The sequence below is a fragment of the Ahaetulla prasina genome, chromosome 3 (genome assembly GCF_028640845.1).
Source record: "Ahaetulla prasina isolate Xishuangbanna chromosome 3, ASM2864084v1, whole genome shotgun sequence".
Taxonomy (NCBI): domain Eukaryota; kingdom Metazoa; phylum Chordata; class Lepidosauria; order Squamata; family Colubridae; genus Ahaetulla; species Ahaetulla prasina.
In genome coordinates this window covers 135,109,522-135,133,461 of record NC_080541.1, presented here as the reverse complement: position 1 = coordinate 135,133,461, position 23,940 = coordinate 135,109,522, and the positions used below count along the sequence as shown (strand labels likewise).

The following is a 23,940-nucleotide window of genomic DNA, read 5'->3' as shown; positions in this document are numbered from 1 at the left end:
TAGAGATAAAACAAGCAAAGTGCAGCATTAATTTTTCGTCTATAGCATTCGATACAGGTTGAATAATCTGAACCTAATACTATATTAATGGGAACACAAAATGACTATGCTAAAAAAACCCACCTATAATTAGTCCTAGGATCAGTTCATGCTTTCACATTACAAAAAATTATTCTTTGGCAGTTGCAAAAACTTTATCCAGTTTTTGTTCCACGTCTTCTAAGATCACACATACGGCTAACAATAAAACAAAATCTCACTATTAAAATCAACAATCAAAATGAATTCTATCTTTTAAGTGTGGGAAAAAGAAGAATATTTTTATTACTCTTCCAGAAGTTATATCTGATTTGGATGTTGACATTTTTGAAGGAATTGAATTCTGCAATTGTGGAGTTTTCTCCTTTTTCTACATAAAAATGTGAAAATTGTAATAACATGGCAATAGTTACCTATTTATAGTGGAAAAATCAATTTGTGGCATCTATTTGCCAAGCATCAAGGAAATGAAGACCTTGATAAAACATTTGTAGTTCTGAAGCAAATGCTATATTTTCTATTCTTGCTTAAGCAAAGAGAAGAGATCTGGTTATTATTAGAATACTAATCAACAAGGAAACAGAAGTCCACTTCTCTTCCGCTCTCCCCCTTCCTTTCCCAAAATTGGCAGGGGAGAAATGTACACATTTGAAAATGAAGTAAAGACAGAAATTAAAAAGCTGAATATCTGCAAACAGCAGGGAACATCAATAAAACGTTACCATAAATAACTGACAAATTTTTCAGGTGTGCATTCAATTTCTCTCCTTTTGGCATTTCTTAAACTTTGAGTGTCTTCCCCCTCCCCCATTTCTGATCATTTTATAAGAAAATAGCCTTTAAAATTTGAGGTGCAGATTATCTGTAACTGATATCTATTGCATACTGTCTATTATACCACTGATGATAAGTGACAGAAATCATCTCTCTTGCCCACATCTCAGTCATGGCCTCTGCATACTGAAAATTGAGCTTAGCCAGAACATTTGTCTTTGATTTCATTTTCACTTTCATTAATACTGAAAAGCACCTTAGTTTGTTTCCATGTGTTTTTAATTTCTTCCTTTAAACTTGGTCAGTTTTCACCCTGGACATTAGAACAAACTGTGCAATATCTTTGCAAGATGATTTAGAACCTCTGGAGACCTGCTCATTCATCCCACAAGCAATTATTCTGAGGAGCAACTGGAATTTAGGAAGCAAACTGTAAACTGGTCCTTGAATACCTGAGTTAAAACGTAGAAACAAAGTTGGAAGGTGCAATTTAGGCCATCCAATCCAATGATTGGCTGAATGCAAGAATCCAAATTATGACTTCCATGACAAATGATCATCTGCCTCTTGGTAGAAAGTATCCAGTAGACGTGAACCCATTGCCTGAGTAATTGCTTATACTGTTTTACTACTTTTACCATACGCATTTGTTTTTCAATCAGAATGTGCCCTTTTGTAACTTACATCCACTACTCTGTACCAGGGATGAAATGTAAAATTTGTTACTACCGGTTCTGTGGGCGTGGCTTGGTGGTGGTGGGTAATGTGACTGGGTGGGCATGGCCAACTTTTTTTTTTACTTTTAAAAGCATTTTTCTACAACCTCATCGGCCGAAGAGATTGTAGAAAAAATGCTTTTAAAAGGTTCCTCTGACAATCCCAGCTGAGTTGCCCAATCATCAGAGGCTTTTCTTTTCTTTTAAAAGCATTTTTTTTTTTGCTTTTAAAAGAAAAAAAAAGCCTCTGATGATCAGGCAACTCAGCTGGGATCGTCAGAGAAACCTTTTAAAAGATTTTTTCCTACAACCTCTTCAGCCAAAGAGGTTGTAAAAAAATGCTTTTAAAAGCTTCTGACGATTGGGCAACTCAGCTGGGATTGTCAGAAGAGCCTTTTAAAAGAATTTTTTCTACAACTTCTTCGGCCGAAGAGATTTTAAAAACCTCTGATGATCCCAGCGGAGCCGTGCAGTCATCAAAGGCTTTTTTTTTTAACTTTTAAAAGCATTTTTTCGGCCGAAGAAAAAATGCTTTTAAAAGTAAAAAACAACAACTGATGATCGTGTGGCTAGTTGGGCATGCGGGGAGGGGGGAGGGATTTTTGCTACCAGTTCTTCGAACCACCCGCCGCCATCGCTACTGGATTGGGCGACCGGGAGCATTTCACCTCTGCTCTGTACCTCATACTGATGTTATATGATTTTGGATAAATGAAAAGTGCAGTTGTGTGCTGACTCAAAGTCTACTCTTCTCGAGAATAAACATTACCAGTTTCTTCAACCTCACTTCATAGGACTTCTCTGAACCTGTCCCTGTTTATTTGAATCTTTCTTAAAATGCTTTGCCAGATATAGACCAATACTCAAAGGGAGTCTGCCCAACACAGAATAAAGGGGACCTATTATGTTCAGTGATTTGTAAGACTGTATTTTTGTTGCTGTAGTTAAAATGTGTGTTTACATTTTAGCAATGACATACTTTTAAATTATATTCCCTTCGACATCAATCACTGTTCCAATATCTTTTCCAAAAATACTATTATCAAACTAAATATCTTCCATCCCATACCATATCTGTGCATTTGACTTTTGCTTTTTAAGTGAAGAATTCTGCATTTGACCTCTGTTAAATTTCATACTTTTATTCTCATCCCATGTCTCTTAATATAGCAAGATGAGTTTAAATTTTATTTCTGCCTTCTATGGTGCTGGCTTTTCCACCCAGTTTTATAACATTTTTAAATCTGAGAAGCATTCCCTCGTTGTCTTCATAAAAGTAATTAATAATGTTTTAAAGGATAAATGGCTCAAAACCGAAGGACATGGCCCCTTAATAGCTTTATAAAATTATTTTGTTTATCTTTTGAATGTCAACTGTCTTACTACCCATGCTTTACCTATTCTGTAAGAGAGCAGAAGGAAATTTAAAAACAATGCTAAAAAATGCTGGTATCCCACCTCTTTCTCATAATATTTTTCACCCATTTAGCTGAACAAAAATTAGCAACTCAATTTTCTATTATTTTAAATAAAAGAAATATCTGTATTCTAACAAGGGTAAGCTATAAAATAGTTTTAGCATTGTAACAAGAAGGAATAAAAAAGGTGAATATTCCTGTACTTCCCACATTACACGATGCAATCCTCACCAATTTTATCACTACCATGCTCAACAGTTGCAATGTATGGCTGTGAAGGTTGGACCATGAGAAAGGCTGAGCGCCAAAGAATTGAGGCCTTTGAACTCTGGTGCTGGAGAAGACTCCTGTGAGTCCCTTGGACTGCAAGGCAAACAAACAAGTCAGTCCTAGAGGAGATCAACCCTGACTGCTCTTTAGAAGGCCAGATCCTGAAGATGAAACTCAAATACTTTGGCCACATAATGAGAAGGAAGGACTCACTGGAGAAGAGCCTAATGCTGGGAAAGATTGAGGGCAAAAGAACAAGGGGACGACAGAGAATGAGGGGGCTGGATGGAGTCACTGAAGCAGTAGGCGTGGGCTTAAATGGACTCCAGAGGATAGTAGTGGATAGGAAAGCCTTGAGGAATGTTGTCCATGGGGTCGCGATGGGTTGGATACGACTTCACAATTAACAACAACAACGCTCAACTACTGCCATCATCACCATCACCTGTATATTGTGGCCTTACGCTCTTTCCAAGGATTGGATATGGGTCTGTGACTGAAATTGAGAGTTTTTAGTTTTGTTTTGGAGTGGTTTTTAGTGTGTCTGTAGCCTCCCCAAAAAGTGCACTTTTTTCAACATTAAGGGAAGCAAGCAAATCAGTTTAAAAAGGGTTTTTAAAATGGTTTTACTTAAGATATAATTAATGTCTGTGGGAATAGCAAAGCAAATCTCCCAGTGGTTGTCTAATCTGTTTTGGTTTCCTCTAAATAAATATTTATTTAAACATGCAGATCTGCAAACGTTCTGTTGAAATGCCAAATCAGTCTACAAAGAAGGTTCTCACTACAGCAGAAATGGAGCAATCCAATAATTCCCAATATTTTTCAGTTGCAGGCTCATTTAAGACTTTACTATAGGTATTTCTCTTCACAAAATGGCATCAATGATAGTAGAGGAAAATGGGTATATTAAAAATATAGATGTATTTCCCATGAAGCACATGATTGAATTGTTCTGAAACATTCTTTCTAGCATCTCTTAGAGTTTCCCACCCAATTTATCTTTGCCTTTTTTTTTCCTGAACTGGCAAACATTTTTCCAAAAAAACCCAGTGGGTTTAAACCAGATCTCTCTCTTATTTTCTAGAAGCTTTTTATTGGGTCTGGGTACTTTGTTAGGAACAAAGGTTTGATGGTACCTGGATTGTAACATGAAAGCTAACCGGAGTTTATAAAAGAAAACAGAATGAACAATCTCAACAATTACAGTGGGGGAAGTTCTTGCAAATGTTGCTTTTTTTGGAAATATCTTTTATCCTGTATGAATTAGCATAGTGAGCATTGGCCCACCACCATTTTCTGTGAACATTTGTTAAGAAATAAAGAAAAGAAGTAAATGGTACCCCTGATGGAATTTAGTCACCTTGAACTGGATTATTTAATTATCAAGGTTTTCCGATCCTGCCTTATTTACACATTCTTTCTTTAACAGTAATCCCATGAGACAGTATCCTATTGTCCTAAATATCACAGTGAAATTTTCTTTAAAGAAATACTGCCAACATATTTTATCTTAGGTAAACCTATGAGATAGAATCATCAAGAGCAAAATAAGTTAATAAGAATTCATGATACATATATCAGTCTGAGCACCGTTATGGATAAAAAGAAAATAGTTTTAATAAATAAGGATTGAATTTTTTAAGAGCTTGGTATGTGTAAAGTATGTGTTTATATATACATACTTGAGTGCTGGACCGATTCTGAATTTAAAAAGTACATTGTCTTGTCAAAATACGTATCTTGCAAGTGATTGCTATAAAATTTCATTTTTTATAAATGATATGAATACAGGTAGTCCTTTGATTTACAACCTTTCATTTTTGAAGTTGCAACACTATTGAAAAAAGTGATTTATGGCTGTTTTTCACACTTATGACTGTTGCAACATTGGCGGGGGGACTGGTGGGCAAAATTTGGACATTTGGAAATTGACATGTATTTATGATGGTTGCAGTGTCTTGTGGTCATGTGATCACCTTTTGCAACCCGTTGATCAGCAAAGTCAATGGGGAAGCCACGTTCACTTAACAACCACTTTACTAACTTAGCAGCTACAATGATTCACATAACAACTATAACAATAACAATAGCACTTAGACTTATATACTGCTTCACATAGCTTTACAGCCCTCTCTAAGCAATTTACAGAGTCAGCATATTTTCCCCAACAATCTGGGTCCTCATTTTACCCACCTCAGAAGGATGGAAGGCTGAGTCAACCTTGAGCTGGTGAGATTCGAACTGCCAAATTGCTGGCAGCCAGCTGGCAGCAGAAGTAGCCTGCAGTACTGCATTCTAACCACTGCGCCACCATGGTTCTATGACAAGAGATCATAAAACGGGGCAAAGCTCCCTTAACAACTGTCTTGCTCAGTAACAGAATTTTTTTGACTCAATTATAGTTGTAAGTCAAGGACTACCTATAGTCAACCACCTTTTTAGTTAACATGTATCAGTTTGGCTGCTTTAAATGTTCAATTTTAAAAATGTGAATGTTCAATTCTTAATTGTCTAAATATTTTGGAAGCCATTTTAAATATTGAACCAAAAAAGTCTTATTCTTTTCTTTCTATATCTCCTTTCTTCCTCCCTCCCTCCCTCCCTCCCATCCATCACTTTTTCAAGATAAGAATTTTTATCCCTTGGGGAAGGAGGGCATTGGGAGGAAATGATGTGGATATAATTCCAATTTAAGAAAGTTCAACTAGAGTGTTACATGCCTACCTGCGGTCATTGGTCACAGTGTACATCATGACCAATATCCTTTCATTTTCTGACACTACATCTCTACAGATCTTTTAATATGGAATTTTGAATATATTTTGTGTGCTGTTATGTGAATGAATCTAACCTGGGTAGTAAATCTGCTGGATGCATATGGTTAACAGCCTCTGTCAGTTGATTAGAATTACTGGGCAGCCTTGCTTGGGAAGAGTGCAGTCTGGATCTTGGCAGGCTGTGTGAAGATTCACCATGGATGCCAACCTCCACAACTAAAATGAATATTTCCCTTTTCAGGCACGCTTTGGGCATTTTCCGACCAATATGCATAATAATGACTCTGCCTTGGATGAAGATGCTGATGATGAACTAGACCCAGGAAGCAAGTAAGTTTATTTGGGTGTGATTTGAGCTGGTGTTTATTGACATCCAGGACCAATTGGTAAAACCAGTTGAGAATTTTAGGGAGAACTCTAAAGAATCAGCAAAGCAAATATTGCACAGTGGGTGGGAAACCTTGGATTACTGTTGAGTGCCATTCAGAGGCAAAGTAGACAGAAGAATCCTGGGCAGTACCTTAAATTATAGAGAAAGCAGAACAAATAACAGAAAGGGAAAAACAGACTTAGTAGTGATACTGCTGATACTTGTGAAAAGGAAGAAAATAAATAAAGTATAGGTAGTCCTTTACTTACAACCACAATTGGGAGCAAAATTTCCATGGTTAAGCAAGGTGGTTGTTAAGTGAGTTGTGCCTAATTTTATGACCTTTTTGCCAGGATTGTTAAGCAAATTACCACAGTTGTTAAGTAAATCATGGGATTGTTAAGCTTCCTCCATTGACTTTGTTTGCCCGAAGCTGGCTAGGAAGGTAGCATGTGGCGATTACATGACTTTGGAATACTGCAACCACCATAAATGCATTCTTGTTGCTATACACCCAAATTTTGATCATGTGACCATGGAAATGTTGTGATGATTGTGTAACAGCTGTTTAGAGAGAGAGAGAGAGAGAGAGAGGGAGAGAGAGAGAGAGAGAGGGAGAGAGAGAGAGAGAGAGAGAGAGAGAGAGAGTGTACACACTGTGTGGACCCTGTCTTACATTTTTTTGAACCCTGAAATAAGCGTTTGGCCTTATTGCCATGCGCTCAGAAGCTGGATTGGGCTTCTTATCAGGGGATGTCTTATTTTGGGGGAAACAGTGGTGTGTGTGTGTGTGCATGTGCGTGCATTCAGGGCTATATATATCCCTGAATGCAACAATATACTGAAAGAAGGCTTTCCCCTGCATCTGTATACGATTTCCTGATTAGTGTTATTTCTGCTGTTCCTGCATGTCTGCACCAAGTATACTTAGATGCAATCCTATATACCAGCCTTAATCAGTTTGGCTCTCTCCAGATGTGTGAATTTTAAATCCAGCTTGTCAGTTAGTGGTTGTGCTGCTTTGGGAAATGAAGTCCACACATCTGGAATGTCCACACATTCACCCAGGTTGAAACATACAGCTATATAGTTTTACACCTGAATATTGACTCAATGAAGTCACAATATTGCTCTCAAGGCAATATTCTATAGCAGTTCCCAACCCTTAAAAAGCGGTGCCTCTGCAAGACTACTTGTTGTGACCCAGGTTCCTGGACCCGGACTCCTGGACTCGGATGATTCAGAAAGTGAGGGAGAAGACCTGGCCAGCCCTGCTTCTCTTGAGCCCTTTCCCTCCCTGGCACCCACTCAAAGGGAGGGGGAGGGGCCGGCACAGCCTGATTCCATGGAGCCTCCTTCTGATTTGGCAACGCCCCAAGAACAGTTTTGGAGCGATGCAAGGTCACGTAGCGTGATCGCGTGCGCAGCAGCGGAAGAGTTGGGACAAAGCCAAGTCATAATTGTCATGCAGTGACATCTGCAGAGACTATAAATAGGAGGCGGGACTTCCTGGTTTTTTGTCTTGGACAAAGTAATGAGTTGGCGCGAGCTAATGAATTGGCGCGAGCTAACTATTTCAATGGAGGAAAGAATATATTCGTGAGTAATTCTGGCCTTATCTATAATTTCCTCGTTATCTCCAGAAACTTGGCAGGCCCGTGGGTAGACGTGGCCAGGACATGTATCTATGTAAATAAAAGGAAAAAAGGAAGGCCTCTGACGGACTCTTTGCTGGGAGTATTGGGGGAAGGGAAACAGAACATTTTGTCCAAGACCTGACTAAAACATCTTCTACCAAAGATGGATCAGCAGCAGGTACAGCAGCAGTTAGAGCAGCTACAAGCAGCTAATCAACAGCTCCAGCAGCAAGTGGCTCACTTGGCAGGCCAACTTGCTGCCAGGAATGTGCCTGCAGCCCCCATCCTCCCACTCCTCCTCCTCCTCCTCCTCGCCGCAAGTGCCCGATAACCGTACCGGATAAGTTTTCTGGGCAGCCTGAGATGTTCCCGACCTTCTTGGGACAGTGCCAGCTCTACATGGCTATGAGGCCAGAGGATTTCCCAGACGACCGGGCTAAGGTGGCCTTCGTGATTAACCTTCTTTCCGGCTCGGCTGCTCGATGGGCCACGCCCCTCTTGCTCCAGGACAGCCCCCTGCTGGCGGACCAACAGCGTTTTTGGCAGCACCTACGCACCATGTATGAGGACCCCGTTCGAATGCTGACGGCAACCAGGCGCCTTAAGGAACTCAGTCAAGGGAAACGCCCCCTGCAGGAGTACATCGCCGAATTTCGTCTTTTGTGCCAGGACTCTGACTGGAATGATGCAGCGCTGGTGGACGCGTTCCAGGAGGGACTCTCAGAGGAATTGCAAGACGAGCTGGCCCGCGTGGGGGCGCGGACCCTCGACAACTTGGTGCCCCTTTGTCTCCGCCTCGATGCCCGTCTGCAACGGCGACCGTCCCGTCGCACCCCCCGGGACCCGCCGTCGACATCTGCACCCCCACTTCCTGCACCACCAGCACCCAGGGTCGCCCCACGTTTTGTAACCGCTGCGGAAGAGCCCATGGAGTTGGGAGCGGCCAGACCTCGCCTAACAGCCCATGGGCGGAACCTGAGGCGCCAACGGGGATTGTGCCTGTACTGTGGGAGCCCGGCCACTTCGCCGCTTCTTGCCCCAGAAAGCGAAGTGGGGCACGCACACCAGTCCCCGAATCACAGCGTGACCAATCGGGAAACGGAGCAGGCCCGACCTCGGGGAAACCCTAGGTCGGGCACATACTAAGCCCCCACTGGACGTTGCGGAAGTAGACTCTGGGCCCCCTCGGCATCTGATTCTGGACACACGGATATGGTTGGGGAACCAGTCGGACGGGCTCCAGGCGCATGCGCTGGTGGACTCAGGGGCCACAACAAACTTTATGGACCAGGCCTTTGTGACCCAGTTTGCGGTCCCGTGGTTCCGTGGACCCTCCGATGCGGGTAGAGACAATTGATGGGCGAGAACTGGTGTCCGCCCCATTAAATTCGTCACCCAGCCTTTGCGCCTGGCTATTGGGGACCATGAGGAGGCGATCCAGTTTTATGTCACGGTGGACCTTCATTTTCCTTGGTCCTTGGGTTGGCCTGGCTTCGGACCCACGATCCTCAGGTGGCCTGGTCGCGGAACGCCATCTCTTTCCCGAGTCTGCAGTGCGTCGATCACATCCGCCACACCTGTGCCGGCCAGAACGTCCCCACCGCTGCCATCACCTTGCCTCCTGAGCTGACGGACTTCGCCAACGTGTTCAGCGAGAAGGAGGCGGACCGACTACCTCCGCATCGGCCCTACGATTGCCCCGTGGACCTTCTGCCCAACGCACAACTGCCTGTGGGACGCCTGTATTCCATGTCGGAGCCTGAGTTGGCCGCCTTCAGGGACTTCCTGGACAAAAACCTGGCCCGAGGGTTCATCCGGCCTTCAAAGTCCCCTCTCTCGGCCCCGGTCCTCTTCGTGAAGAAGAAGACAGGGGACTTGCGCCTATGCTGTGATTACCGCCGGCTAAACGCCATTACGGTGCGGAATCGCTACCCCCTGCCGCTCATCCCGGAGCTACTGGAAAGGTTGCGGGAGGCCACGATCTTCACCAAGCTCGATCTCCGGGGGGCCTACAACCTGGTGCGGATGCGAGAAGGAGACGAATGGAAGACGGCATTCGGCACCCGATACGGACACTACGAATACACTGTCATGCCATTTGGGTTGACCAACGCTCCCGCCGTTTTCCAGCACTTCATGAATGACGTGTTCCGAGATATGTTGGATCGGTTCGTGGTTATCTACCTGACGGACATCCTGATTTACTCCCGGTCCAGGGAAAGCCACCTTCGACACGTCGGTCTGGTTCTGCAACGCTTGCGGGAGCAACAACTCAATGCGGCTGGAGAAATGCGTCTTCTTCCGGACTTCCATAGAATTCCTCGGCATATCATCTCGCCCGAGGGCATAGCCATGGACCCATGTAAAGTAGAAGCTTTGTGTAGCTGGGAAGCCCTCGTCGGGTGAAGGATGTTCAGCGCCTGCTGGGCCGCCAACTACTACCGGACCTTCATCCCGGCTTTGCCACACTGACGGCTCCACTTACCCAGCTCCTCAGGAAGAAGGTTGCATTCGGTGGGGTCCCCGCAGCAAGAAGCATTCACAGCCCTCAAGAAAGCCTTCGTCACGGAACCCGTCCTGAGGCATCCCGACCCGCTCCGGCCTTTTGTGGTGGAAACAGACGCGTCAATGTGGCTCTGGGGCGGTGCTGCTACAGGCTCCGACGAATGGTGGCACACTTTTTCCCGCGCTTACTACTCCCGGAAACTCAATCCTTCCGGCGCAACTACACTATCTGGGAAAAAGAGTTGCTGGCTATCAAGGCTGCATTCGAGGCTTGGCGACACCATCTGGAGGGCCCGACATCAGGTGGAGGTCGAGCGGACCATCGGAATCTCGAGCACCTCACCACAGCTCGGAAGTTGAACCAGCGGCAGATCCGGTGGTCGTTGTTTTGCCCGGTTCAACTTCCGCGTGACCTACATTCCCAGCGGTCACAACCGGAGGGCGGATGCCCTGTCCCAAGCCAGAGTACCTCTGCGCCAAGGACCCCTTCCTCCACGGACAGTGCTGCCGGCAGAAGCCTTGGCCGCAGCACGGGAGCCAGTGGACTTGCGGGCCCAGGTGCGAGGCGCAGCGCCAGGACGCCTGGTCGCAGCAAAGGAGAGCGGAGGTGGGCCCCGTCTCCTTGGACCTTGGAGGAGGACTTACTCAAGTTTGGGCGATTATATGTGCCCACAGGACCACTCCGAGCCCTCGTCATGACCCAGTGCCACGACAACCCTGCAGCAGGACATTTTGGGTTCTTCAAGACCCTCCACCTGGTGACACGGACCTTTTGGTGGCCCAGTGCGGCATGATATACATGCCTACGTGACATCCTGCGTACGTGCCGGCAAGCCAAGACCGCCACGGGGCCCCTCCCGGCTCCTCCAGCCCTTGCCGACACCCGACAGACCCTGGGGCGATCTCTATGGACTTCCTGACAGACCTGCCGCCGTCCTCTGGGTTCACCACGGTGCTGGTGGTGGTGGACATGCTCACCAAGATGGCACACTTCATCCCATGCCGCGGACTGCCCACAGCCGCAAAACGCCCGCCTCTTTCTGCAGCACATCTTCCGCCTCCATGGTCTACCGGACAGGGTGGTTTCGGACCGCTGGAGTTCAGTTCACAGCCCGCTTCTGGAAGAGCCTGATGGCGCGTTGGAGGTGCAGGTGTGTCTGTCGTCATCGCACCATCCGGAGACCGACGGGGGTACAGAGAAGGTCATCGGTATACTGGAACAGTATCTCCGTTGCTTCATCAACCAGCAACAGGACAACTGGGCCGACTACCTGTCCCTGGCGGAGTTTGCTTTTAACAACTCTCAGCACACCTCTACTCAGATGACCCGTTCTTTGCCAATGTGGGTACCATCCGCGGCTCTTCCTCTGGCACCACGGACTCCCCTGTTCCCGAAACGCAGACCTTCCTGACAGAATTCCATGCGGTCCAACAGTTGGTACGTCAGCAGCTAAATCGGGCAAAGGAGGATTACAAACGGTCCGCCGACCGCTCCCGACGGGCAACGCCCCCGCTGGCAGTTGGAGGCCGGTGTGGCTCTCCACCAAACACCTCCCGTCCGACCGACCGGTAAAGAAGTTGGACCACCGATTCATCGGCCCGTTCCCTGTCGAGGCAGTCATCAACCCGGTAGCCTACCGACTGACCCTGCCACGATCCATGCGGATCCACCCGTTTTCACGGTCCCTTCTGGTTCCTGAGGCCACACCGAGTCCCCTTCGGTGCCCAACAGCACCCGTCACTGTCGCCGAGGACGGATCGGAGGAATCTGAAGTCCACACATCTGGAATGTCCACACATTCACCCAGGTTGAAACATACAGCTATATAGTTTTACACCTGAATATTGACTCAATGAAGTCACAATATTGCTCTCAAGGCAATATTCTATAGCAGTTCCCAACCCTTAAAAAGCAGTGCCTCTGCAAGACTACTGCTTGGCTGTTTTCAAATGATAAATTATAAAATAACAGCAGCAGTTCAAAAAGAAACAAAGGTCACATACCTTTCAAGTCTGGGCAACCTATTAAAATTAAAACTGTATTCAATAATAATGTACTAGGCTTTCAGTTCTTAAATTTGGAGCAAAACACATTTCAGCTATCAAAAGCTTAGGAAATAATAATGAAAGATAGATCATAATGAAATCAATCCCATCCGCATGGATTTGAAAATCCCGTCAAACAGGGCTTGCAAATGCAAGCTTTTGAAAGAGCTCATTCTTGATCTGTGTTTTCCAAAGTGAGATTTTCACACACAAAAAGCCTATACACTAAGGCATTGTCACAATGCATTACAGGTATGTATTTAAAAAAAATATCTCCCTGTAGCATTTCCTTGTTTTCCATCCCAACCTGAGGACAAAAATGTGCATAATTTGTCTCCCTTCTTCTCCTACTCCTCCTCCTAGATTACTGGAAAAGAGAATTTCACAAGTGGCTATTTCTCATTGCTGCTGGCCGAAACCACAAAGCTAAATAATTATGGGTTGTTGTTTTTTTTCATAACAAATGTAAGCGCTATGAGGCTTATTTTGCCAAAACAGATCTTTGTAATAACTGTCAGCTAAAGCTTCACGAACATTTAGATTCATTGTCATGGTCATAAAATACCACGGTAGTGAAAAGACTTTATATTTTTCTTTAGATTGTCATCGGAAGACAGTGAGGAAACATCTTACTATTTGTATGACAGTGACGACTCTGGGGAATTAGCCAAAACGTCTGTTCCTCCTGGAGAAATGGACCTGCTGGGAGAGATTTTGGATACACTCAGTACACATAGTTCCGATCAAGGGAAGCTCTCGGGGGCAAAAAGCTTGGACTTTTTTCGATCGATGGATGACATTGACTACAAGTCAAAGGTTAGTTGCTTTATCTTGTCTCTGTCTTAAATCTGAAATAACTTCTGTGTAGCGTTAGCTTTTATGACTGATATATCCTTCTGATTTTTTTGACCCCTTCTGCTCCCTAACCCTTTATAAGCCGCTGAGAGTTGTTGATCAACAGGTCAAAAATTTAAACTATATATATAAAATCTTCAAATAAAGCTGTGAAGTATAAATCAGCTGATCACCTTTTTTATCTAAATTCCTGGATCATTCCGATAAGATTTATTTGCACAAATTATTAGCTGATAAATATAATTTTATTCCTTTAAACATTACAAGAGTTACATTGTGTGTAAACCCTGCTTACAAATAGTTAAGTAAATGTCAATTATTGTAAGTAATTTTAATACCTTGTTTTGATGTAGTCCAGGATAGCAATAAAATAATTTATTCCTCCATCCATTAAATCATGTATCGTTTGTAATCATTTTTCCTGTCAAATGTAACTAATTTCATGCACAGGATTTCATACACAGATTTTTAGGTCTATTTTCCTTGTTATATCATGCAATCCATTCTAATAGTTGCTACAAAAAATATATTTCTCAGCTAACACAGAATTGTTTACAATGTACATGTATACATTGTATATACATACTACAGATACACATATAACCTCAACTAGCACCTTTCTGTGTTTATGACAAGCATACCTCATATAGTAATGCATAATATTTAAAAACTGAGGTGGGCATGACACATTTTTGTTTTACTCTGCTAAGTTGTTAACCATTTGCTGAGTATTCCATTTATTCTCATGAATGTTCTACTTCCATTATCTGTCCCTCTGATCACTTTTAGCAACCAATTTTCAACTCCATATTCCATAGCAAAAATCCTAATCTACGTTTATTTAACATACATTTCTGATTATCTGGAAATTAGGTCTACATTTTCCTTGTCAAGCTAAAACACACTGCACTTTCCAAAATGTGTTCATTATCCTTCTTTCGATCAGAATTCTGTCAAACATTATGGTGTCTTTCCCTTTGTATCCGGAAGGAATGATGGCCTTCGTCCATTTGTCAGGGTTCATTTTTCTGTTAAACAGCACATTCCATAAGCAAACCAAGTCCAAGCGAGTGTAATTATTTACTATATCTGTCCCTACAGAATTACTGTTTTCTGAGTTTCTCAATAGCATTGACTTATGGGGAGGGATAGCTCTATTTATGCACTGTGTAAATGCTGTGTATCTGTCTATGGAGATTCTCAGTCATCCAGGTCATGGTTGTCTGAATGGTGCTTTTTCAAGAGGCACCTCAACTTTCTGGGTTGTTTTTTTTTGAAGACGCTTCTCATCCAAGAAGCTTCTTCAGCTCTTTTGCAATTGACTGATGGTGATTTTTTTGAAGTCGATAGTGTTCAAATGGTACTCCTATAGAAGTGTCTATGACTATGTCCAGGTGGGTGGGCGGAGCCTACCACCAGTTTTACTACCGGTTTACAAGAACCAGACCGAACCGGGGACAACCCACCTCTGGATTGCACACAAGTTGTCTATTACTATTAATATTATCTTTGCTTTCTATTTTCATAGTCATGCTATGATTATGCATACTGCATACTTCTATTTGCAGGCTTTATATATTGTGATCCCACCCCCAGTTCTTTTACTTCTATTCTGCTATCTCCAGTTATTGCAACGTCCACTATCCAGACTTTTTTCTTTCTTTCTTTCATAATGATAATTCTTATGTCTGGGGTGTTGTGTAGCAGATGCTTGTTCGAGAGCACTTTAACTTCTCCATTTTCTATTATTTTCTTTATTTGGTGATCCCACCAGTTCTTGCTTGCAAACCAGAGGTATTGCTTGCAGATGTTCCAATATACCATTACTGCTACTTTCTCATGCTGTTGTTAATAATCGGTCTGTGTGATCTTCTTGCAGCAGCTTACTAGGTGGTTCGCTGTTTCTTCAGCTTCTTTGCAGAGGCAGCATTTGCTTTCTGATGCTGTTTTCTCAATTCTGGTTTTGTAGGCATTTGTTCTTAAGGCTTGGTCTTGTGCTGCCAGAAATAGCCCCTCTGTCTATTTCTTTAACGCTCCTTTTTTTAGCCATTGACAGATGTTATTATCTGTTTTGCCTGCTAGTATTTTTAGGTATTGACCATGTAATACTTTGCCTTCCAGTATCTCTTTTCTTCATTTAGTCTTTCTTATAGGCCAGTTTAGTTTCTTTGGTATTCAGTAAGTCTTCATGATATACTAGCTTCAGTGCTTCTTTACTGTCCTTCAGATATTCTTCCAGTGTCCCTTTTTCTTCTTCAAATGTCTGGTGTACTTGCAATATTCCATACCCGTATATGCTCCTTGGTAAATACAATTTGTCGATATCACTGCATGGTTGAAGAGCTATGATTCATTGTCACTGTTTTTCTGATTGATTGATTGATTGATTTTGTTTGCTGCCCAACTTGCTTCAGACTGACACATTGTTCCAGCTGCATATCTAATAACTGGAATTCTCCAGATGTTAATCTCCTTGATGGTATTTTCACCATTAGCTTAGACTTTTAAGTTCTTCATCACTCTTCTAATGTATTCAATACTAATCATCTTCTTGACTTCAGTGTTCTTGATTTTTTCAGCTGGAGGGATTCCCAGGTATTTATACTGATATTCATCCACAGTTGATGTGATTTCCACAGGGCATATTGATTCATTCGGTTTTCACTGTTTTTCCCCTGTTGATGGTAAGGATGGCACAATTGCTTGGATCACACTCATCACAGTCTCTTGGCTGTATATTCGGACAATGTTGAGCAACAATTCCGTTTCAGATGGTGTTTTTCCATACAGCTTCAGATTGCTTGTGTAAAGGAGGTAGGATAGTCTGGCAGATGTTTTCATGTTTGATAGCAGTGGCCTGACTTGTTCAGTATTGTTGACAGAGCAATCAATGACAAGCAGTAGTGGTGTTAATGAGTCTCCTTGAAAGATTCCTTTCATTATATTAACCTCTTCCAGTCTATCATCATTGAGCAGCAATTGTCTCTTCCATTGCACCATTGATCTTTGCACAATGTTTCTGATGTTTCTACTGACTCCTGTTATTTCTAGGCATGTCTGTCAAACTTTCACCTTTCTGTACCTTCCATTTCCCTCCAACCATGGGGCAGGGAGTTGAATGCCTTCTTGTAATCTATCCAAGCTATATTCAAATTGGTCTTCCTTCTCTTAAAGTTTTCCGAAATCATCTTGTCAATTAGAAGCGGATCTTTTGTTCCTGCTTGTGTAGTTTTCTTTATGCTGTGATCTCTAAGATCTGATCGGACCAAAATACCGTGATTAAGGATAAAGAGAACCTCTAAATTTTACAACATTAAGAGTTGTCTTCATTTCTGTTTCTTTATCACCTAGAATATCTTTACATCCTGAAACTGAATTAACTCAAATTTAAAACTTTTGTGGGGATAGAAGAAGGAATCAAAATTTGGAAGATTGTTCTGTAAGAAAAGAAATGTTACATAATTTATTCTTGATTCAGTCAGTTGAATAAAAATAGGCAGGTTAATTAAGATATTTTAAAATTTGGTGTAATTTTTGTATGCTCTTTTTCCCCCGATTAAAAATACAATGAAGTTGTTATTTAGAGTTACCAAGGGAAAGAATTCTGATAGGCACATTCTCTTTTTTATTTCAGAATAAATCCAATACTCCAAGTGAGAGCAATCTTGCCCTACTCTGTAGTGGTTGGACATCTGACCTGGCTACTTCAAATCAGCGACAAGATAACAACATCCTCACTGAGAGGAAGCTTCCTCAATCACCTAGGAAACACGTTCCTTCTAGCGGTTATAGAGAATCTGTTTTTGTGCTAAATAAAGAAAACCCTAACCTTACCTCCAGTGCTGATGACTTGAGCTCGCCTAATAATCATCCAAAATCTCCAGATTCACCCCAGGAAACTATGCAGGAACATTCTCTGGAAACTTTGCAACTGAAGAGTAAGTGGAATGAAACACTAAGCAGGACCTCTGCAGATGAGAAGTCACCAAGCTTGAGTCGAAATCCATCTTTCCTCGTTCCATGGGAGAGGGAAACCCAAGATGGAAATGAAATTCATGAAGAAGGTGGGCTTCTTCAAGAAGTGGTGTCATTATGTAAACTGACTTCTGCTTTCAATCAAGGTTTAAACATTTCAGGGGACAAGTTTTCCAACAGCAGTGGGAATAAAACGTAGGAATATTTATTTATTGAGAGATTACACGCGTGGTAAATGACTAAAGGAAAACAACTCAGGATATCATAAAAAGGAAATAAGAGATCTTCAGGTTTTTTAATCTTTAGTTTTAGTTGGCCTTATTTTTGTGTTTTTATCCTTTTATTTTGAGCCTATCTCCTTTTAATATATTTGCTCCACTTCAGTTCACAATATAAGCTTGCATTTGGGATGGGGCTGTATAAGAGAACCAGGTTGATCTAGTGGTTAAGGCACCAGACTAGAAACCAGGAGACTGAGTACTAGTCCCACCTTAGCCATGAAAGCCAGCCGGGGGACTTTGGACCAGTCATTTTCTTTCTCAGCCCAACCCACCTCACAAGGTTGTTATTGTGGGGCAATAAGAGGAGGAAGGAGTATTAGGTATGTTGTTGAGTTATTTATAAAGGCAGGATAAAAAAAAAATCTAAAGAGAAAATATGTTTACAAACATGTTTAGCATGCAGTCAGTTACAGCTTCATCCTGGACATTTCCAGTTGTATTTCCAGCTGCCATGTATAAAAACCTGAAAGTCACTGCCAGTCAGTATATGCAATACTGAGTTCAGGTAACATGCCATCTTAACTAAAGCATTCTAGAATCATGGTACTAGCTTGATTTCACATTTAAGCCACAGCTGGTCTGTGTCATGAAATAGTTTTTAATCATTTCCTTTTCCTATATGCAAAAAGAAATGTATCAGACAGACACATTTATCCTTCTACAGTATACCAGAAACCAAGAAATGTAGCATGACTATTCTGGAACTTCATACATGATCTGAAGGCCTTAAACTGAGAAGCGCAAATTTAAATACCTTAAAGGCTGAACTGTAAATACTTGGGGGGGGGGGGGAAGCCACCATTATTTCATAGCTGCAAATGTGCTTGAGTAAAAAGAAATGCAGCCATTTATCAAACAATGGAACTCTTAAGTTTACGGATGATCACCAGTGTAATATTGTTTATGCAGTGGTTTTAGTAAACTTGTGAGAACTTTGTTAAATGTGCTGACATTGCCAAGCACTACTTATCAGTAAGATGAGAATTCTAATACGTGTTTGTTCCACTTGAAGTAACACCCGTTATTAATGATTGCTTGGGATTTATTATAAAATATATTGGTTTTAATTTTTAGCAGACAATGCCCCTGTCTTCCAGACTCTGAAAAATGGTACTGTATATATATTGAAATTTTGAAATGCAGCAAAAAGTTTACAACTGCTTTCAGAACTTATTCACTGAATATATTTTACATTTTGGTTTTCTTGAAATACATATTTTGACCACATTTGGAATTTTAATGGAATGAACCTTTGAAAGATGTAATGTATTTTAATCGAAAATAATCTGTTCTTCTGGAGATCATGCTCTTTACAGATAACTTTTAACATGTTTGTAAAGTCACTGGGTTGTTGTCAAGTGTGTTGCCTAACCAAATTCTATACTTTTAGTTTTTTAAACAAAGGAACAGTTGCAGTAAAAAGAGAAATACAATAGACTCATGGTGCAAATCCTTTTTGGTTTTAGGCAAATGAGTCAAAGAACCACCACAATTTCTAGCATTTAGGTTTAATTTGTGAAGAGGATGCAATCCATCTATTACAATCTTCCTACCAATCACTGACAGCTTTTGAAAATTGTCTTCTAAAGAATTTATTCAAAATTCAGTCATCTGGTATACATATATCAATGTTTAAAAGCTCCTTCAGATTTGTCACTAGATCAGATATTTTGGAAATGGTCAGAAGTGGTTTCTAGATATATGTATAAAACAGTTGACAGACTTTTAGGTCCTATGGAATAGTGGTCCCCAACCTTTCCAGCTTGGCAGTCCGGCGGTGGGAGAGAGGAAATGGTTCTGTGTGAGAGGTAAGCGCACATACAAGTGCACACAGCTCCATTTGTGCAAGTGGTGGGTGCGCGTGAATGCCCGCCGCTCACGCAAATGGAGCTTTGCACAGACGCACACCGATCATGCAAATAGAGCTTTGCATGCATGCCCACTACTCGTGCAAATGGAGCTTCGTGCGCGTGCATGAGCCCACCACTAGCACAAGTGGAGCTGTGTGTGGGCTGCCTCCTGGGCATTGGGGACCCCTGCTATAGAAAGGTCAATTGAATGTTCCCCCCCCCAGCACTTATTTTCTAGAATGCAAGGTTCTTTCTCTATTGTATTGTACCGTTTATTCGTTCTCCAAGTCTGAAGGTTTATCCAAAACATGTTTCACTGTCTCCTATACAAGTTTCATTTTGCAAAAGAAGAAAAACTATGCATATGCAAACTTTCCACAGCAATTATAAAGTGCTGCTTCTTCTTCTTTTTTTTTTAAAAGGTTAAATCTTGCATGGATATCTCTATGAACCTTACATAACAAGGTTACGTGGAGGTGGGGGGAGAGCGAAAAAGCTTTATCTAGTAAAGTTCGCAGGTTTTCAGTGACTTTCATGGTTAGTGAATGTGATTTGGGATTCCATTTTTATGGAATTCTCTCATGGTAAAGTATGTATTGATGAGTCTTCTTGATTAACTTTTGAAATATAACTTACTTTGGTCCTTGAACTTATTCCTATGCCAGATTTTATTATCGTTATCATTTTTTCCAAGGGTAACAATTGTGCCTTAAAAATGTGTGCTGTGATACTTGCCAACTCTTTTTATCATTAACAAAGGGACAAAGTATTTCCAAAGGATCAGAGTACCAGTTTCTAAAACTTTCAGCTAGCAACTACTCTGTTTGCCACCAGTTATTGTCTAAAAATTCTCTGTATAGGCCACATAAGTAATATTTCTATAGTGGCAGAAATATTACAGTTCCCATATATGGTTTTACCTATTTTGTATTCACTGTTTTGGGGAAATTTAAATTACTGTCTTTAATATGGTGAGGGGTTTTTTTTAAAAAAATTTTTTTTAAATATTTCTCAGGAATCCCAGCAATTATTTCTATTGATTATGTGATTCTTTCTATAAAATATTGGATTATTTTACTGAAATTTAGCTTATTTATTTAATACCATTAGTCTGTCTAGAATGCAAATAGACCAGCCGGCATGGCTAGTGGGAAAGACAAAGGAGATTGTAGTTCATAACATCTAGAGGGCAATAGATGGCTTATTCATATTTAGAACAAATAATGTATTGTTCAGTCAGGGGATTAGTTGGCTATTCAAATTTACTTTGAATAGATGATATAAAATCATTGTTAGTTGCTTTATACCCACCATGGTTTTTATCAAATATGCAAAAGGGAAATCTGTTTAGATCTTTATCCTATCCCCAAATCAAAAGGCCCAGGCAGCATATAGAATAATTGCACCAACAGCTTTCCTTAACTAATGTTTTTTTCTAAGGATGGAAAAGATTATTTTGAAAAATCAACTACTTTAGTTCAGAGTTGATTATGCATCTAATGGATGAGAGATTGCTTTGCTATCACTTTCCAAACCCTCAGATACACGTCCTATGCCCTGATCAACTTTTGCTACATTGCAGAAATTAAAATTGCTTAAACTAGAAAGATATTTGTTCAGATTATCTATGCATAGATAATTACATGGAGTAACGTGTTGTAATGAGACCCACTTTGATGGATAGTAGAATAGAGAAAAAGGAAGTAGGTTTTTTTTTCAAACTGACTTTTTAAATATTTCCCTAGCATTTCAAAAAGTGATATTACTACTTTTTGATTGCTGTGAGTTACATTATCAAAAACTGTCAGTACTGGCTAACTTTGCTCTCAAAAATGTCAACAGTGATTTTCCAATTGATTGAATAGACGGCTTGCACTGATGAGCACCTTTGAAAATTTTAATTTTCATAGCTAGGCTAGATAAATCCATCAAAAGATCTGTTAACATTGTTTTAGCAGTGCTTAAATTATTATACTTAAGTTGCATTAGATAAATTATATTAAAAACAAAACAAACATCCTCTTTTATTCATCCTGCCCATAGTTTGCTAGTATATTTTGTAGGCTGTATTGAGCAGGGAATGAAAAATAGTAATGTTAGTTGCCAGTTGGGTGAGAAGTGTGTGTCCATTTCTGTAACCTCTTCCTAATATTAGTACTCATTTCATAAGTGAGTCCAGGCTCCTGCTTAGCTAAAGAATTAGAAAAGTATTTATGGGAGCTTGTTCTTATGTATCTTTGCTTCAATATAGCAACAGGGTAGATGCCACTTTTAACATGAAACTTGTGTGCTCTGATAGAATGTAATTTTGAAGTCAGCCTTTTCAATAAGAGGCATAAAAATCTTTTAAAAAACCCTTTTTTAAAAAGTCAAACTTCACAAAATTGCCAAACCTCACATGGGTTCAGCATTCTTATCCCTACACATTCTTCTGTGTGAAGACATTACCATTTTTTTCATATTGGGAGTTTTGTGGGCATCATTTCAGGGTGTGTTGCAACTAATCCTTGGTGTAATTCAAGGAGAAAAAGGAATAAGATGTGTGGCTGTCCTCCTAATTTGTTATTATAGGAAATGTAAGGACTACAGCATACATCCAGACAACTGCCCCCGTGATGGCTGGGGATGGTCAGAGTTGTATTCTCTTATGTGTGGAGGACACAGCCTTGAGGAGAGCTAGATGAAGCTTTAATTCACAAATAGGACATTGGTTGGCTTTGATAGGTCTACTGTTCACTTTATCCAAAGAAAAAGTTAATAATTTTAAAGCTCTCACTTCCTAGACAATAATAAACCCTGTTCTGAATTCAAAGGAACACATCAGTGCCAAGCTCCTTAAACTCACACCTGCAGGAAGGTAAACAATCTTAGATTTCTTGTGTTAGCACTTTTTCCTCTTCATTTAATATAATTTGGTGTTACTAGGAACCATTTCTTTTCCTCTTCAAGCAAACAAAGGCTGAGGTTTTCACACCTTACATTAACTTAAAAAGATGGCTGCCTGTGAAAGAAAATTCCAGTGGTGCTTCCTTCTGCCCAAGGTCTCATAACTCTTTCAATCTGGGACTAAGAGTTAAGTTGCATAGTTATTCCCTCTTCCCCACTTATTTCAAGTAGCTTCATGCAAGACATCATCTTGCTGGATTGTGTTCCCAGGAGTTGAATGTGTCTGGTGCCATCCAACCATCCTTAACCACACTCTGTGTCTGCTGCTGATATTCTCTCACCCTTTTATTTTATAGCGGTATTGCTTCTATGTAAGGGATCCAACTAAGTAAACATGCTTAAGCGCCTCATTTATGTCCAGTATCACAAAATTTCTGAGCAATAGACCCAAAAGTTCTTTTTCAACAGATAACTGGACTTGGTTCAGTTGACTTTTGAAAAAGCATTTTTGGGATAACCATGACCTGGATGACTGAGAATCTCCATAAATATTGAGCAATAGGAATTCAAAATATCCAAAACAATAGTTCGTTTTTCTCAAGGATCTGAAATAATGTTTCAGAAAAAACATTATTTTAATGTTAAGTACTTGCTACTTACTGACGTTGGGACAGGCTTAGTAAAAATATGGGTCCTGCTATTAACTGCACTATATATAGCAAGGCATGAATATAGAATCAGTATTAATGGGAGGGGAGAAGAGAGAGAAGTTAATATAAACTTTCAAACTGAAAACTGATCCTTTTTAAATGGCTTCTCTCAGCTCTGCCTTCATCCCATCTCAAATGTAAGTAAAGCATCAACTAGGATGTGGGAGAGTGCTGGATTAAAGAAGTGTTGAACTTTGTGCAATATTTTTCCTTATATTTGTGTGTGTGCATGTATGTGTTTTGACAATTAGAAGCACCTGTTGCTTTCTCAGTAGGTCTTTGAGGTTGCTTTTCACCCTAGTATATTTCTAGTTTTTGTTTCAAAATTGTGTTAAATTGTGTGTAGCATCTCATTACAGTTGTATAGTAAAAAGACGTACAGTACATTGTCAGTGGGCAAATAGCTTTTAGTCAATTGAAATTGAATAGGGGCATCCTATTATTGTGTTATAATACAAATCTGAAATTTTGCCAGTTATTTAGTAGATCTCAGACACTTATAGCTAGTAATACCTGTATTGCCCACATTACATTATAAATACACAACAGAGTGAGATTTCTGTTAATTTACTTGTAATTGCTGATCCTGTCTGTCCCGCTGTTCTTTCACCATGCAAATAAATAGCTGCTTCTTAAAATTGATACCAGATGGCAATGAATGGTCAATATGTATAATTTTTATGATCCAGGGTATGACATCTCTGGTTGTGATAAATTATTGCTTGTTTCAATACATGTTGCCCTTACATTTGGATTGTTTATTCAATTAACTTTTGTATATTTCTTGTATATTTTCTTCCCATGGGTAAACGTTGATCAAAAACTACT

At 40.9% G+C, this 23,940-nt stretch overlaps 1 protein-coding gene across 1 annotated transcript in view; it reads left to right on the top strand.

The window, feature by feature from the left end:
• The window catches only part of DENND1B (DENN domain containing 1B), a 142,651-nt gene extending 122,721 nt beyond the window's left edge, over positions 1 to 19,930 (top strand). The window contains exons 13-15 of the mRNA XM_058176029.1: positions 6,239 to 6,327; positions 13,155 to 13,371; positions 17,045 to 19,930. Coding sequence (XP_058032012.1) covers positions 6,239 to 6,327; positions 13,155 to 13,371; positions 17,045 to 17,584 — 846 coding nt within the window. The 3' untranslated portion in view covers positions 17,585 to 19,930. The remainder of the gene's footprint in view (positions 1 to 6,238; positions 6,328 to 13,154; positions 13,372 to 17,044) is intronic.
• Positions 19,931 to 23,940: the final 4,010 nt, after the last annotated feature.